We start from the raw sequence: 19,009 nt of genomic DNA, 5'->3' as shown, positions 1-19,009 counted from the left end.
CTTCAAAGAAGGGCCAGAGATTGGAGACTAGCTGCACAGTGGAGAAAGTCAGGTTTTTATATACTTCTTTTTTTTTACAGCTGAACGTGATTAACGGCAACATTTTTTTTCTTTTCTTTTTTTTTTAGATGGAAAGACAATGAACCATTTTCAGGTCAGGCTAGAAGGAAGATCACAAAGGAAGCCTTATCAAAATGTACAATAAAGTTATTGAGAACAAACTATAAATATTTCTCCCCCTCAAGAAACATAAAAAAGTCAAACTTACCTGATCTACTATCCAGAGGCCCAAAGTCCAAAGAATATTTCACGACGTGATAGTTATTCCACACGTAAAGAAGGTTGTCCCTGGGGTTGTAATCCACAGCTGCTATGTACTGGTATGAATTAGGAAAGGGTACATCCACCAAACTATCCTTATTTTGGTCAGTGTTGTAAATGTAGTCAATCTTATTCCCTGTGGCCTCGTTGTCATCATCCTCATATACAGATTTGACCACATATAGAATCCCACAAATCATAAATGCGTTGGAAGCTGACCTTTTATCATAGGCAGTATCCCATGTCCCTTCAATCCGCAGGGTGTAAGGGTTCAATTGACTAATAACGATTTTACCATTGTTTTGTTCTGTCGCATAGATGACCCATAGCCCATTCTCATCCACTGCCAGGTCTATGTCAGATTTGCCTCCCCATCGGTAAGGGGAGGTATCGTGGTAATTGGCATTGGCTATGATGGCCTCTCCACTCTTTATCCTAGTCCGCAAATCAAACTTTACTATGTTCCTGGTGCGCTCTTTGTTAAAGAACAAAGCTCCATCATACACTACAAATCCAGTGCCATCCACCCTGTGAGGGAGTTTGTAGGTTGTAGTTGGCCTTCCAGCAATGAAGTCATCCTTGGATGAGTACTCGGTCAGGGTATCAGTTCGGTAGGGGGTCCAAGGCATATAATAAATCTTGTCAGAAGCCTGCAGAGGGTCTTTGCACCATGCCCCTGACTGGTGGTCGGACTCAAACAAATGTTCACTCTGGTATACTCCTTTTAGTAGTCCAGGACAAAGAAAAACTGTTGGAAGGGAAATAATTAAAAATAAATAAATAAATAACTATATTAATTAAAAAATTTGACATGCAGTGTTACTTTTCACCAAATGGAATGCAACTTTTACAAGAGATAGCCATCCCCACTTAATGATTTTGCTGCATTCTTCTGAGAACACAAAGCAGTCATACACATTAATTTTGACTTTTGTTTAAAATCATTTTGATTTCATTTGTTGAATAAATTTTGCCTCTTTATGAGTAGCTGTAATTTCCTTTGGTTTTTACCTTCGTGAACATATATTACAATATTTTTGGCTATACCTATACAAATGTCTTGTATGTCTTGTATTCCATAGACAGAAAAAATATAAATGTTTACACATGATGTTTTTAATGTATCTTATTTGGAAATTTCAAAAAAAAATATTGTTTTCACTCCAATGATATTAGCTGTTCAATACTTATAATTAGGTACTACATGGAAATCCAATTGTAATTAAAATATAATAATAAAGGGAAAGAAAAATCCTGTAATAGCTCTTAAAACTGCTATAGCACACACAGAGCATGCAAATCACACAATTAAAAATGAGTGATGGATGAATACTGAAAGAAAAAGGAGAAAGGAAGAAAAAGAAAGGAAAGAAGGAATAAGGAAAGAGGAAAAGGTGAAAGGTTACAGAGAAGAACCCAAGATCTAGATTTTAATCAGTTAAAAATGTCCTGTTAAATATAGTAGTATTGGAACTTAAAACATGTACCTTTTACTGTTACATGAGAAGAGCATTAAAAAAACAAGATTACTTATATAGTATTTTGCTGCTCATACTTCAGGCTGAAAATGCCAAGAATTATCGGATTCACTTATTTTTAGTATGATGCAGTAGTAGCACATTGGATCAGCGGTGGTAAGAAAGCTTGGCTGTCATCTGTAATGAAGGGGCTATAAAGCAATGTTTCCCAAAGGGTGGTCCTTGAGGCTCGTGTTTCAAGTGGTATAGCTAGAGGTTACACAGACAGAAAAAAAAAATGGATCCTTAGCCACATGGAAACATGTATCTTGTTAAATAGAATTGTGGCAGAGATTCCAATAGCTTAGGTATTGGAATTAGTGACTCTCCAAACAGAAGTGGGGAGGGTGAGCAAATTTTGCCAACTAACTGAATCACGGGACTCTTTCTACAGACCTTCTTTACAGTGTAGTGTTTTGGTGAACCTGCTATGGGAAACACTGCTCTAATATTTTTGCAAAGCAAACACACTGAAACATAATCATGCAGTCCATTGTTACATTTGAAATGATTACAAGTGTTTTGGGTGGAGAAATTGGAAAATCACAAAGAATTTGGATGTTTACCCAAATTTTAATGATTAATGAAAAATTATCATTTTCTTAATATTAGTGATTAGCTCTTTAACAGAAATTATAAGCCAAAATCCAGTGGAAACAGTCTCAGATGAAACTCAGCAGGATTTGGAGGTTAATTAAAAATGAAAGTATATTATTAAAGTGCCCAATGTTTTGCTTTTGGAGAAAGTAAGTGCCCAAGAGGCAGGGGAAGCTGACTATCAAAATCTTCCATAGCAAGGATAAAGGGCCATCATCAATTTACACTCAATAACAAAATCGATGATTACAAACATTTCTCAGGATTCTAATATGATGGCTATAATTATAAAGGATGGGTAGGCATTGTTATCAAAATTGTATGTAAACTGTATGTTAGTTAATAATCAGCTCTTGATTACAACAGTAATTTATTTCATGGCATTTCAAGAAAACTGTCTCCTCTTTCCCCCAATAATTAAAAATTTAAATAAAAAGGGGAAAGCACACCAGAACTATGGAAAATTATCTAGTATAGAAATCAAAACAAACCTAAAGCAATCACTATCCATCACCACCTACTGGATTTGTAACTACTTATTTAAAAATAAAGAGGAATAAAACATCCGGTTGAAAATTTTACACCATTAAACTCTTTTCAGATAAAATAATCAAACCAGCATTGGTCAGTGTAACAGATTACAGTGAAGTTGAGCAGCAGAAGTAGTAAATAAATTTCCATAAAATAGATACGAATTAATAACAAAATAATTTTAAGTAAATGTTAAACTGTTAAGTAACTTAGCCTATATAGTATATAATTTATGAAAGGTATTTAATTACCTTTTTGTTCCACTTCTATTGGAGAGAGAGAAGTAAAGAGAGAAAGGAGAAAAGAGAACAGATTAATGGTTTGGTATTGGCCAAGCACTTTTTATTCACCTCTTCCAAACTGAAAGTTAATAATTTATTTCACTCATACTTGCTTTATTGAACATTATGCTTTTTTTTACAAACCCATTCCTCTAGCAAAATTATTTTTTAAAGCAATCATATTATAAGCTTAAAAATACAGTATACATTTGGAAAAATATGGCAAAGGTTAATCAAGCTAAGATTGAGTAAGCATACCACTCCCAACTATAGCCATAGGAAATACAACATTCTTAATAAGAAGACCAACATTTCCATTGGATAGGGAGGTAGGAAATATACACAAAAGCTTTGAAATAGTTTGGCTTGTCTCATTTAGGAAATATTAAAGTTTATAAGACTATTTAACGTAATAGTCTTGCTTTTTACCCATCTCAAGAATCAATCTCTTCAGAAGAAAGGACTCTGTGACTCATTTCCTAAGGCCTAAGATTTTTGAGAGCTTGTCAGTCTTATGAGAAATGCACATCATGAGGCTACACATTAACAGAGAATGCTCTCACCCTGATAAATGGATTTAGAATGCTTATTGAAGAAACTTTCTTCCTCCCACTCGTCAATATTTTAAATTATTGTGGAAAACTAATGTCTTTCAGAAAAATCTGTGTCAGAAGGTTGATATAAATAATGAGCCACCTGCTCTGGCCTTTTCTAAAATTCTTAACTGAGTCTTTCAACATGCTCTTGTAAGAATACATTGAGATCCTAAAACACATTATGGTTCCATATCTCTCAGATTCCATTACTATTTTTAAGGTACTGATCAATACAAGTCAGGGAAAATTCTGGGAAACTGTAACATATTCATGAAACTCACCAAGCAGCAGCATCTTTATTCTATAAATAGTTGCCTCATCAGAAACAATTTGTCTACATCACAATAAGACAAAAAAGGATCAACAAAAAAGGTTGGGGCAGAAGTTGGGAAAGAATGGGTTCTTAACACAAACTTAAAAATCACAGCTTGCAAGTGATACAAGTCAAGATAATTTCAGCGGAATGGATGAACTGAAATATTAGGCATAATAAATAAATTTAAAACAAAAGAAAAGTTTCAAAACAACGGAAAAATATTGTTCGGGGTAATTATATTTGAGAGACTTTTGTGCTTCTACCTAAGCTCGTGTCTTCAATTAGTGTCAAAATCACACTCATTTCTCTTAACTGACTTTTGGAAACCTCAATAGGATATGTGCTAGAAGACAAAATTTTTATATATCAAAAATTATGCTTATGAAGTTACAAATGGGATTATCTTTTTCAGATTATTTGTTCTCTAATTTACAACTTTTATTTGTAACAGTATTACTAGGATTCTTAAAAACTATTACACTGTTATAATTTATCATCATCCTCAATTAATCTTTATTAACTGTAGTGTTCTCTGGACTATATGCCTCATTATAGGTCAGTTTAAAGCTTTACTTAGAGATGCACTTCATGCTATGACTAGAACACAAACAAACCTGAGCTCAGACTGACAACTAAAAGCATAACCAAGCACCTTAAAGAATTATTTAATCAGTAGTCTCAAAAGTTTGGAGTCTAGGCCCATTAAAATAAAGGTGGAGGTTGGGAGTGAGAAATCATATTAAAGCTGACATTTTTCAAAGACTAGTCTACAAAGGAATTTCTAGAACTTAATTCCTTGAAACAGTTCTAAATATACCTATATTTTTTGGGGAATTATAAATGGAGATATTTGTATTCTAAAACATAAAATGTATACTCACACAACTTCAGTCTTATTTCACATAAAACTCTTAGGCAATCTTAGACTTAAGGGCAAATATTCTAACTTCTTGGTGACTGGTGTTTCTCTCCTCAACAAATACTTAATGAGGAAGATGAGATATGTGATAAAGATATTGATAAGGTATTATATTCTGTAAATACTGTCTTATATTTTAATGGACTTTTTCTTTTTTTCCCCCAAAGAACTTTCACCACTATTTTCTCAATTGTCATTAGGTAAATTTTTGCTTTTAATTCTCTGGTTGTGGTCTAATTTCAGAGATATTGGCATAAGCTGTAGCACGCTTCCCTTTGTTACTTGCTGGTTACTCAAAATTAAGATTTATTAGGCAGTTCTACTCTGGAGAAAATTATTATGGTCTTGCCTGTGTCATGATTGGTTGTAGCTCATTTATCATTATTTGCTATTTTCAAAAGGAAGTAAAACAATCCCATAATTTAAGTTGAAACAAGCGAACACAAATCATATTCCCATAACAAAACCGGGCAAGGCAAACATAATTTGTCATTGAAAAGCTTGGTAACATTTAGGAATATCCAGTCATTGTCCATCATCTAATTCGGATTCTAGAAGCTTCCCTTACCTGAAACAAACAAACAAATTGCATGGGTACAATAAACAAGCTTAACACTGTATCCTTAACAACGTCACAGTGCCTGGCATATAATATTCAGTAAACAGCTGCTGAATTAATATATAACTCAAAGGTGATTATTTCTGCTTCTTGATATTTAAAGCATACAGTGAAAAGAAAAACAGTGGTGAAACAGAATCTGGATTTACTCTATAGAATCATATGTGCAATGCATGATATCTTTAAGTTATCTGCATAATGTCCTTAAATATTTCAATGGATAGGGAGGAAAGTAAAATGTATGAGCATTTTATATCTGTAACTCATGAAATGTAAAACTGGAGCAAAAAAAAAAAGAAAAAGAAGAAAAAAAATTTATGAATGGTCTCGAGGGTTATTTTGGCAATAAAAATTTGTTGCTATAAAACAGGCTACAATGATCTAAATATACAGGCTGAAAATACTCCTCTCCTCTCTGTAAAAAGATTACAAATAAATGGATTGTACAATGACAACTGTGCTAGGCATTCTTTAGGACCTCCTGTCTTTTAGTCTGGTCCAATATCCTGAGTTCTGACATTAGAGTTGTCATTATTCATTTCCAAACCTCTTTAGAACTAGGTTCTCTCCTTTTCTCTCATCACTTTTCATCCACAAGCTATTTTTATTGTCCATTCAGCCTCTGCAAATATATTTATAAATTTTCTTAAAGTGATTTCATTGTTGTCCTTTGTCAAACTTAACATCATAAGCTGTATCCTGTGGTTAGAGTAAATGACAAATTTAAACTAAGGGTAATTTTATTCTGTATAAAAGGAAGAAACAAGAAAAAAGAAGACTAGTACAATTTCCCTTCATTTCTCAACAGTTCATAAAATAGATATAATATATAGTCATGTTATTGTTTAGAAAATAAAATGTTATTAGTTCTATCCATATCTGTACCGTATGCAATACTTTTAAATTGCATTATTTAATTAGAAAAGGTATGGATGAGAGAGCATATGCATGCATTGCCAAGGTTTTTCAAATTGCATTGCAAATTACAGAGAAATAAAATTGTATGCCAAAAATTGTTAGTGCCATAAGTAAGAACTATGAAATTGTATCTAATTCTAATGTAGCTTAAATTTTCTTTTCTTTTAAATTGTAAGTCATACTTCACATTTTCTATATGCAATTTAATGTTCCAAATGAGTGGTGTTATAATCCAATGATGCCGCTGTATTTCTGTAATATATACACGTAAATGAAAAAGCCACTTATGGAGAACATAAGATGGCTATAAGATATCAAATAATTTGTAAACAAATATTTTTTCACTGAAATAGAGTAGTATTTTAAACACAAATATTTTCTTAATTACATTGGCTTAGGCTATTAAATACATTTGAGTACCCTTATCTCAGGCTAGATGGGTAGTTAGGGAGATGGAAGAAAGGCAAACTAGGTAAATAATGAAAAAAATCAGTCTTGGGTGAAAATTTGCTAGTGCATCATCCACAAAATCATCTATACGTGGATAACCAAAAGTTCACAATAATACTTTATACTCATATAGCACTTTAAAATTAAAAACAAAAGTTTTCACAGGGATCACCGTTTTAATTCTTTATTCAACACTGTGATATGATGTTTATTGTTTCTATATCAATGATGAGTCAACCAGAAGGTTGATGGATTTGACCAAGATCAACACTGGCAGGTGGCAGAGTCCTGTCATTTGGCTAATGTACACTGGTTCTTGCGACAGGTAAACTCAATGAAAGACAGTTGATTTGTTGCATTCTTGCTCTTCATTTCCTTTTTGTCACCCAAATCCACCTAGGAGTGCACTAAGAGGAGATAACTTCAATGGACTCTCTCTGAGGGCTGGCACTGTGTCTGTTGCAAGAACATTCATTAAGCGTGTACCATGTGGCATATACTGCACTAAAATTTTCCATATAATACAAATTTAAGTATGTGACAGCAAACTTATGAGGTAGATAGTTTCATTATCTCAACTTTTCAAATAAGGTAACAGGTACAAAGATGCATGGTTCTTTGGTCAAGAAGTGGTAGAGTTGGAATTCAAACCCATGTTTTGATCTTATTCATATTGTATCTCCAGTGCCCAGCTCATAGAAAGAGCTCAATTAATGTTTCTTATGTCTCCATGCACTGATGAATTGCACTATGGTATTTTCAAAGAAAGGGACTGGATGTCATATTTTTCAGTGCTATCAACCCTGATTACTAGTGATGCAATGCATTTCTCCAGAAAAGATAATAGAAACAAAAAAATGGATTACTCATTTCTTGGCCAAGGAAACAGGACATTTCTTATCAGCAGAAACAAACTTATGCTGAGTACCTCATGTCCTATTAATTCTTATTATTCTGAAACAGAACATTATCTCTTATTCTATTTCACATACACCAAGAAATCCAGAAGCACTTCAGTAAATAGAAATAAAAATATCCGTGAAGTTCACTAAATTTTTTGGTATATTGCACATCATCAGCTCTGACAGACATCTGTCTCTTTCAGTAAATAAAGCGCTAATCTTTTATTTAATGAAAGACCAGGGTAATCACTGCAGCTCAGCTTCTAATTGTTTTACAAATAATACCCGTGCATCAGTGAATAAAAGTGCCACTCAAGCACCTTGTATAACAATGGCTTTATATAATGTGTTTCCAAAATTAACACCTCCTAATGAATCTAATCCTGGAGTGTGTAGAATGAAAATGCCAATAATTCATAAAATGCTTTTACTAGCCACATTCTAACTTAAACACTTAAATTATTATATCTACAGATGATGTAGAACCTGAGATTGCCTTTTATTTTGTATTAAAAAAAACTTAAAGTCAACATTACATTTTGTTCATCAAGGGTGTACCCTTGTTATAATGATTTGTCACCACTATGTAACAACCACATGACATTTAGAGTTGCTAAAGAAAAAACAAAGGCAGAGTCCCCTCAGAGTGGATAAGACTATCTACAGTACTTTTCCATGTATAAGGCACAATATTTTTGCTCAAATTTGTGAGGGAAAAATAAGGATGCATATTATACATGGGTAATACTACTTCTGTATCTACACAAAAGTTTTTAATTAATTTATGTTTATGAATTAAAAGTGTAACTCTAGAAATCAATAACAATATCTGTATGCAAAATAATACCCTGGAATACGATAATCGGCTTTGCTGAACTTATGCCGAACTTGCAACAACCCATGACGAAGAGTTCTTGGCCTTCTATGATGCATAAACATTGTCAATTTGTTACCAGTACATAAAATTTCTTGCACCTTGTATCTGTTCTCATGTTTTATAATTATTTGTTACATAAAATTCCTTGTACTATAAAATGTAAAAAAAAAACAAATAAATGATAAAATTCCTTTATGATAGAAAAAACAAATACCTAAATGTAAACAAATAAAAATTTAAATTAAAAAATTAGAATGAAAAAAAATTTTTTCCCCTGAAAATTTGGGCCAAAAACGTGGAAGCACATTATACACAGGAGTGTATTACACCCAGCCAAATATGGTATGTATATTTGTAAATTAGATCTGCTGAATATGTTTGTTATGTGCAAGGACCTGAGAGATGTGAATACAGAGTCAATAATAATCATAACACCTAATAGTTACTGAACATGTATTATGTGAATAGTCCTCCTATAGACCATTTCATTTAATCCTCAAGAAACTCTGTGGAGTTGGTGGTATTATTACAAATATGTTTCAGAGGAGGAACAGGTTTCTGATTTAGGGAAGCTAGCTTGCAGTCCAATGATTTGAGATTTCCAGTATACTTATTGTACCAATGATAAACTATTTTTAAATGCTTTCAAAGGAACCTATGTAAAGAGATTAAAAACAGACAAGAGTGGAAGTGAATGGCAGAGAGGGAGGACTGTTAAGAGGAGCTGAAGTTAGAAACACAAAGCAGTGTGACTAAAATCAGGCTTCTTGTAGCAAATGTCATCCATTTGTTCCTGAGCAATACAAACAATTTTCCTCCTACTAGGTTCTGTGAATCCAGCTCTGGATATGCAGCAAATTAGATATTTAAGATGAACATAGATATAACCCCAGATATTTAGTAAATACATTATAATTAATATTCCTAGGGTTTAGGTGCTGAAATATATTTTGGATGCCATTTAGTCCCAGGTGATATTTCATAAATAAGAAAAACTAGACCCACACTAGCCAAAGAACAGAAAATATCTTGTATTTCATAATAATATTATTAATAATAATAAATACGATTTGTACAACTGTACACAAAAACAAAATTAATTTCAGAATTCATTAGTGGAAAGTACACAACTGAATTACTTGAAAAGTAAATTTAAGATTTTTACTCATTAGGTTTTTTGGTGTTTGATCAAATTGAGATGCTTCTACAAATCCATCTGAATAAATTCCAGGTCATGAGATTCATTACTATGATTTTTCAAAAATATGATCCTTATAATATTTTCATCTTACTAATCATATATGCTAACCATATTTTTACTGCATATACTACACACATCTACATTGATTTCTCAACTTTTGCTCACTCAGTTGCCCCTATTTGGAATAGCTCATGTCTTATTCCTAAGTTAAGCCAAACTCTACCTTTAGGTTCCAAATTATTCTTTCATGAATACTACCACATACAAGCTGATTTGCACAGTTGCAGTTTTGTTGTTGTTGTTTGTTAGTTTTTACAACTCTTACAAAATGTAAAATACATTCTCAGCTCATGGGCCGGTACAAAATCAAACCCAATGGTGTTTATCCCATGGCCATAGTTTGCCAATATCAATCTAATTCATTACACTCATACTGTCTCATTTGCTATTCTCTTGGCACATGTTATTTCTACCTTCTGTCTATCCTTTTTTTTGGAAGGACCTGGAGGTTCCTGAAGGAAGAGAACCCTGTATTACTCACTCCGGCATCATTAGGTTCTATCTCAATGCCTTGCTGTAACTGCTGGCCAATAAATGTTGGCACTGACAAGCAGATGGATCCCAATGAACTTAGCATGGTTTTTGCTCAATGATGTTGTTATGCCGGGTATCAGGCGGGGTCTCTGGTCCCGCTCTGTGGGAACAGAGCCAGGAGAGCAGTTTCCAGGCTCTCGGCTTCACGTGGAAAGGTGCTGGCTCGAGTAGTAAATAGCCCTCAACTGTGATTGGATGGCCATCAGCTGTAGCTAGTTGGCCGTCAGCTGTAACCAGTGAGTTATTGGCCACTAATATAACTGCTGTGGCTATGCTAACAAAAAAAAAATGGGGGCTAGCAAGAAGATGGTGACTGAGCTAGCAAGCGTGGATTGCTGTTAGCACGGCGGAGTGCGGGTTGTGGATTGCAGAGAAGCGGACGGCAGGTTGCAGATCGTGAGGATCCTGCTTCCTGCGTCTCCAACCCAGCCGCCAGCGAGACTATAGTTGTATGACTCCCCTATCTATGGCTCTGTGGGTGTTCCTTGTTGGCCTCACCATATCCTGTGTTCTTATGTGGAGAGCAGGACTAGAGACCCCGCCTGACACCCTGCATGACACGCTCCCCACGTAAGAGCACAGGACATGGTGAGGCCAAAAAGGAACATCCATGGAGCCATAGATAGGGGAGTCATACCACTATAGTCTCGCTGCAAGCATCTGCCTCTCTGCAATCCATGCTTGCTAGCTCAGCCACCATTCTCTTGCTAGCTCCCATTTGCTGCTAGCGTAGCCACAGCAGTTATATTAGTGGCCAATAACTCACTGGTTACAGCTGACGGCCACCTAGCCACAGCTGATGGCCATCCAATCACAGTTGATGGCCATTTACTACCTGAGCCAGCACCTTTCCACGTGAGGCCAAGAGCCTGGAAACTACACTCCTGGCTCTGTCCCCAAAGATGTGAATAAAGAAGGGGACATATCTTACAGGTGTTAAAAGTATGGCTTTTATTTCTGGTAAGGAGGCACATAAAATCCTCCTGAGATCCTACTTATTTCTCTACGGGGTCCATTATATCTCTCACTATCTGTGTAATTGTATGCTGCAAAATATTCTGATTAGTGGATAGCAAAGATTTTGGAATCTCTGTGGGATTTCTCCTTAATGTTATTGATTCTGAATTTATTTTTGGTCCCATTTATTTAAGATTTCTACTACATCAGTCCATTTGCTCAATACTTTATATCATTTTATTCAATCCTCACAAGAACACTGTTGAGATTATTGTCATTGTACAGAGGAGACTGAGTACAGAGATTATAAAACTAGCAATCCGTAGATCTTGTACTAGAAATTCTGAGCCTACTCTTAACTTCTATGCCAAGCTCTCTAGCAAACAGGAAGGTACTGATGATGAAAATAATGAGGATAAGTAGTATTAACTGAGTGCTTACTATGTATTAGATGGTGTAAATTATAAATAATGTGTATGTATTTTACATTGAACATTACCACTATAAGGTAGCTAGTTTATTATTTCAGTATTACAAATAAGGGAATTATGATACTGATAAGTTAAATAAATAGTAAATGGTAGACCGAATGTCAGGCCTTTGACACCAGGACCCAAGTGCAGAACCACTATCTTTCAAGTATAAGCCACTTTCATTGAATAATCTCAATGATTGAGGCAAGAAATAGTTCTCAGCTTTCCCTATTACTTTCTAAATGCCAGCACTGCTGTATCTACTAAGTTAAATTTATCAGGCGTAGAAAATGATTTGATGATCTGCTTTCAATGCAAATATCTGATTGTGAATTCAACAAACAAAAACTTTTTAAAGTTAATAGCAATAGCATATTTTGAAAAAAAAATATTGTACTGATTTTTGCTAAAAAATCTCTTCTTAGAGCCATCTATTTAGGATCTCTTTTCAGGCAACGGTCTTTATTTGGACACTTTTTAGAGCAGTGTCACATTGCAGACTCAAAAGGCATATGTTGGTCACCTGTAAAGCAAGGAGCCAGCATTTGATGTAAATCAATGTCTGATAGAGGTGAAAGAAATGCAGTCATAGAAGGATGTACACATAACACGACTAACCCAAGCCCTTGACCTGTTTAAAGGAAAAACACATTATGTCAATTATGCATCTTAGAGTAAAATCTAGAAGTAGGTATTTTCTCATGGTAGTCCAGTATTTCTTCTTTAATTCTCCAGTGTTCATCACAGTGTGTGTGACAATATTGTATTAAGATTCCATTAACCTAGCTAAACATAGTTAATTATATTAGTTTCTACTTATTTCCCACTCATAGTTAAAAGTATTTATAATAAGTTTAGTTCTGCAATATTATAATATTTGACACAATAATTACATGCTCCTAAGAAGGGGAGCATATCTTTCTTATTACTTTTTAATGAATTTATGTCCTTCCTCTGAGAGACAGTGACAGAAGGAACAAATATCCCTTAAAAGGTGGCTGTAAATAATCTAGGTCAAAGTTGAGAAAGGAAATAATAAGCAGACAGCCTTTCAAATATTTATAATATGGTACAATTTCCAAAGCTGAGATGTTGAATTTAAAATTAAATTAAAATAAACAACATGAAGTATGCTTTCCCTCCCATTCTTTATAATACTGAGCCAACATCTACTCAATAATTCACTAAATGAACTTTGTTTTAGCAAAATCTATCAAATTTGAGGAAAAGTAACTTTTAGAGAATGAAACAAATGATCACATTACTTTTGCTCTACTGAACCTCTGGCCACATACTTTGTAGTCCATTTAAACTAACCAACCTCCAACTATTTGTTTTTCCTTAAAAGCTATCTGTAGAAGGGTCATAAAAATGAATTTGCAGGTTAGAGCACTGAGGAAGGAACTATGAAGAATATAACATTAGATGTATTTTTTTCACTTTTTCATGAAATAAACTTCTTTGTAGACAAAATTATGCAGTTGATAGTTAATAAACAGACTGTAGTTGGTATTTATTAAATTAATAATTTCTTACTTATAGGTATAATATTAAGTACTACATAAATGTTAAAATTACATCTATCGTCTTAAGTGGTTATTTTTAAAATACAACATTAATGACAAAATTAATTTCCAACAGAAACTATATTTCCTCAGAACCCCCATATTATGACAAACTCTGTTAATCTACTAGGAAGTTAGTCATATATGTTTAAAGATACTCTCCATTTCATTCACTGATGTGGCCGAGCACCTAGAACAGTGCCTGGAATATAGAAGCTATTCAATAAATATTTTAAATTTGTTAAATCAATTCAAGGGGGTCTCTATCTTTGATGCTTTTGAATAACTAGTATAACTTTACTCATATTACCAAAGACAAAATAAAAGGAAAAAAATAAAAATAAAATGTGTACACTAATTGAATAACTGCTGTGCTGAAGTAAATATTATCTGAATATAATATTTAATTAATCCATTTGATATTTAGGTTAATATCTAATTACTAAATGACAGCATTCTGTTCCATCATGCTTCATTTTAAAATAATAAACACTGAAAATAAAATAGCTTGCATTTTGGGGCATTTTCAAACATGATTGATTAAATATATAATTATGAAATAAATAGTATGTATAGCAATAATAGCCAACAGTTATTAAATGTTTCTATATATCAGCCCTTACTATTAACTCATATAATTATCAAAAAAACTCTTTAAGGTAAGTATACTACCACCATCTTACAAATGAAGAAAGTGTGGGGCAGAGAAATCAAGTTACTTACTGAAGGTCATAAATCTAATAAGAAACAGAACGAGGATTTGAAAAAAGACAATCTTGCTCCAAGGTTTATATTCACTGGATAGTCAGCACAGTCTCCCAAGATTACTGATCAGTTTATACTGACTAATTTTTCTCACCCAGAAAAATGAAGTAACACAACAATTTGGTGCCCTACTTCAAATGTCAATAAATTTGAAAAATAGATAAAAATGTATGATGCTTTGAATGAAATCTCAAGTTGTGAATTTCGGCTGTAGAGTATAGGGGTAAGTTTTAGATTTCTTAGATTTCACAGGATGCTATTTTCTAACCACAAACAATGGCATCTTAACTCATTGGTCTTCTCTTAACATGAGTTCTCTTGTGACATGCGTAGCATGGATTCGTCAGACCATGATGAGGTTCTATATTCTACCGTGTCTACACATTTTTGAAAAGAGGAGAGATTTGGGATGGCAAATTATCATTCGTTAGCAACGAAAATCAAAATCAAATGCTTATACTGTGAAAGAAAGAACAGAATACAACATTCTGGTTGTGCAGGAATGCAATGAGTGTTCCTTCTTTTTGAGATTACACATAGTTTCTTCTACCATTATAAAGCTGATGTCTTAATATCATGTCTAAGTGAAGTTGAAGCATTTGGAGGAATCAGCAGTCTTTTACACATCTTCAGCTTAGTAAACTATACATTGTCTACTTGAATTCAAGGCCATTAAATTCTTGAGGAGTGTTTACTGCACTCTACATATTACTAGTCCTGTCACTGAACAGTGACCTCTTTCAGTTTTATAGCTAATGTAGCATTTCTCCATGGCATCAATAGATTAAAACATTTACTACCAGAAAAAGTATGTGAAAATGGAACAAGTTCATTTTGCTACAAGCTAACTCAATAAATCTGTCTCTTTTACTGATGTTCTCTTTCACTTAAAGTCGGTACATGTTTACCTTGCAAACTTCAAGAAAGCACAGAGGTTATTTTTCATCATAGCAATGTGACTTTGTTAACCCTAATAAATGGCAGTTTAATAGGACTAGATCTATATTTCTCATATGTGCTTGGAAATATTTAGGAAAAAGGTCAGTGAGGGGTATATTAAGGCTTAAAAAAATTATATCTATTATTCCTTGAGCCATACAACTCCTTCATCACAGAAAGATAGCTTAAGTTAATTGGTTGGATTTTATCATATTGGTTTATGCCTTTCTTAAATTTACAACCAGAGAAAAATAGGTCATTAACAAACTGAGTTATTTCCAATTGGACAAATATAAAATAAAAGCAAATTTAGACCTATACATTATTCTTAAACTGATAACTTGAGAAATACAATGTTTGGTAATAGTATTTTTCGACAGTACTGAGAAAGAAAATGACTTTTTACTCTGAAGACAGACAGTCTCTTCCTTTTTCCAGTCCCTTACGTCCCACAGAAAATGGTTGTGGATATATGGCTTATGTAATCCTTCCCCTAGAGCCATTCTGACCAATTGGTCAAGCATGTAACATTTAGAATGGATGCTCACAGTGAATATAATCTGTTCTCTCCCAGTTCTACGTATGTGACAGGCATGTTATCCTGCGTTATAACAATACAATGGGAGAAAAATGTCGATGTTCATTAAACCACATCATGCCCACAGCTGTAAAATAGCTATACTATATCTTTTATGTACCTACCATGAGTACAAAATCTCTTTCAGTAGATATATAACAAAATTTTGACACATTTGATTTTACTTTTGAAAAGCTGTGTATGAATGAATGCTTTGCTTTCATTTTTACATACTATTTTCTTACATCAAATTTCCTTTTTACACACACAAAAAAGTTGTTCTAGTGATATTACATGCAGTAGTAATATATATATGTACACACATCTATGTCTGTACATATATATATATATATATATGTATGTATATCCTGCCTATGCATTTTTTTAAATGAAACTATTATTCTCCTAAATCTGTGCCTTTGCACATGCCACTTATTTAATACTGACTTTCATAATCTCGAATACATTTACCTAAGATTGAGTGTAATCTCTCTCTTCTATGAGGTTTCAAAAACTTCCTAAGTAACCCACAGCTTTCTGAGAAACCTGCCTTAGGAAGAAAATTTTGCTGCAATTGGGAGATTGCCTTGGGAGATATGAAGTAAGACATCACTCCAACTAGTATGTTAACAAGAAAGTCAGTCATCAGTACAATGCCAGAAAGCAGCAGATTTTCTATAATATTGGCCAACTGTTTCAAACATGTAAATCTTACTTCACCAACAAGATTACAGCTGCTCTCCAAGAAGATAGATCATATATTAAATGTTAAAAGAGGTGATGATTACCACTTTATCAAACCAGATTTATAAAAGTCTATGTAATATGTTCATAATAACAGCAAATAATTAAATAACAGTAGTAAATACTTATTGATTAATGATGTCTACAAATATTTTTAGTTACTCAAACATAATCCAAATGTCCCGATGGGGTATAGTGTCCTAATTTGGGAGACCTGGAAAATAGAAGCCGAGACAAGGATTTTGATGTGGGTAGTTTCTTTGGGAGGTGATCCCAGGAGACAGTGTGAAGGAATGGGGAGAGAGATACAGAAAAGGAAGAAGAGCCATTATGCATGTTATTATTGAAGTGGTTGCTGTTGGCCCTGAGGACAAAATTCTGTCCAGCTTTCTGAGAAACATGATGCTGGAGTACTGGACCTTCCAGTGGTTGAGGACTATCATTACAGGCACATAGTCCCCTGGACACCAGCAGATGGTGAGGTGCCAGCTGGGCAAGCACTGGCCTTAGGGAAAGCCTTACAGCAGAATGCTAAAAACAAGTAGAAGCGGTTTGAGGCAAGAATTGACTTTGGTGGGCATGAGTGCCCTCAAAATAGTTTACTTAGGTCTGGGTAAATCAGAGTTAAGGGGATACTATATGTGTACCACAGGCATCTACTAAAAGGTGTGTGTGTGTGTGTGTGTGTGTGTGTGTGTGTGTGTGTGTGTGATAAGAAAATGTGTTTAGATAGACCTCCATCATAAGAAGCTATTAGAATACTTCATAGGTAAAAATGCCCATATTCTGTGGTCTCATTTCTTGGTCTTTTAAAATACATCACAGAAAGGTGCTTTAAGTAATCACATATAGGAGTCTAGAATTTTTTAATCGGAAGTATGAAAGAGATGAAAAAGGCTTGCAATTTCAACTCATATATTTTCATTTACTAACTTACATATAGAAAAGTGAGCCCCTGCAACATTTTAGATTATGAGACCTAAATCTAGAATTAGATCATGGTCAATTAATCTAACACAGTAAATTAGGAAGCCACCTGAGATGTTTACAAAAAATTTAAAGGCAAGAAACTGTATGCTTTTGTGAATACTAGATACATAACGAATAGTTGTTGATTGACTGATTTAATGAACATTATGATGATTGAATAAAAACTAAATTTTAGTTGGAGGAAGAATATATGGGAAAAAACTTAAGTACACTCAGTACTCCTCATACAAGTATAATTGGCTACAAAATGTTTTCTCATTGAGATAAATGAGCATAATGACAATTAATTACTGGTATAATTAATATTAAATCACACTATGTTTATTAATGTAAAAGTAGGCTCCAGAAACAAGCTAGTTGTACAATAATATGCATTCATATTTATATGCTTAAGTAATAATAAAGTCTTATCACTACATGGATATATAATTACTTTTTAATGTGCAGAGCACTTGGCAGTAGTTGCAATATCAGTCCTCATCACTTTCCCCACATCTGGGTGTTGTGCAGCTCACATACCCAGGTTTAACTGACAGATCATCTTGAAAGCATATGATAGCAATTTTTGTCAAAATGGGAAATTTTAATTTTCAAACAACACATTTCAGTGCAGAAACACAGACCGTAAGTATACATAGAGCGCTACATCAAGAGATAAAAGGAACCAAAATCACAGTGATGCATAAGACATCATTTGCCTCAGAGCAGATGGCAGCCATCTTTTGAATTTAAATAGGTAACAAGTATGCTCACATAGTGATATCAACTATATCACTGTATGAAACATGAAGGGGATCAGAATGTACCAGAATATACCACCCTAATATATGGTGCCTTGGCATAATAAATATTTTAAGATGAAGGAATGTGAGAAACAGCAGGTACAGGAAGGACTGTCTGACCTTCCTCTTCTCTCCTGAAGCAGGTCATACAGCTATTGTGAGAGGTGTCCTCCCTTTACCTGGGGAAGGATGCTGAGAGGAATCCAAAAGTACAGGCCTAAGTTTGTCCAATACTACCTTTAACTCATATCCCTTTGTCTTATCCATAACCTACTCTACATCAAACTTAGTATAAAATCACTCAGGCTTAACCACTTTGTTGGTCTTCATTTCCTTTCCTGTGTAACACAGAATTTACTTTAAAGGTGCATGCTTTCTTTAATCTGTCTTTTGCCATTCCAATGTACAGGGCCTGAGCTAAAGAACATAGAAGGGTAGCAGAAAAAAAAAAAATTATCTTTTCTTCCCCTATAACCTTGTGAGGGGAACCTTTTCTTTTCCTAAAAACTTGTGAGAATTGGGATACATGGTAGTGAATTTTTAGATCCCATTTAATTGAGTGATTATATACTGGGGAT

The 19,009-nt window shown here is 33.9% G+C and overlaps 1 protein-coding gene across 31 annotated transcripts in view; it reads right to left on the bottom strand.

Annotated features, from left to right (window-relative positions):
- Positions 1 to 19,009, bottom strand: part of ADGRL3 (adhesion G protein-coupled receptor L3) — a 756,105-nt gene that overhangs the window by 283,589 nt on the left and 453,507 nt on the right. For 27 of the 31 annotated variants that reach the window (XM_088791158.1, XM_019743751.3, XM_074324504.2 and 24 more), the window contains 2 exons: positions 3,218 to 3,232; positions 269 to 1,069 (listed from right to left, as the gene is read on the bottom strand). In XM_088791158.1, the coding sequence (XP_088647284.1) occupies positions 269 to 1,069; positions 3,218 to 3,232 (816 nt within the window). The remainder of the gene's footprint in view (positions 1 to 268; positions 1,070 to 3,217; positions 3,233 to 19,009) is intronic. The other 4 variants (XM_074324503.2, XM_074324498.2, XM_074324500.2 and 1 more) reach the window with 1 other exon arrangement.

Source organism: Rhinolophus sinicus, chromosome 1 (assembly GCF_057876585.1).
Source record: "Rhinolophus sinicus isolate RSI-liver-muscle chromosome 1, RSI-T2T, whole genome shotgun sequence".
NCBI lineage: Eukaryota > Metazoa > Chordata > Mammalia > Chiroptera > Rhinolophidae > Rhinolophus > Rhinolophus sinicus.
The sequence above is the reverse complement of the archived record's forward strand: the minus strand, read 5'-3'. Positions and strand labels throughout refer to the sequence as shown.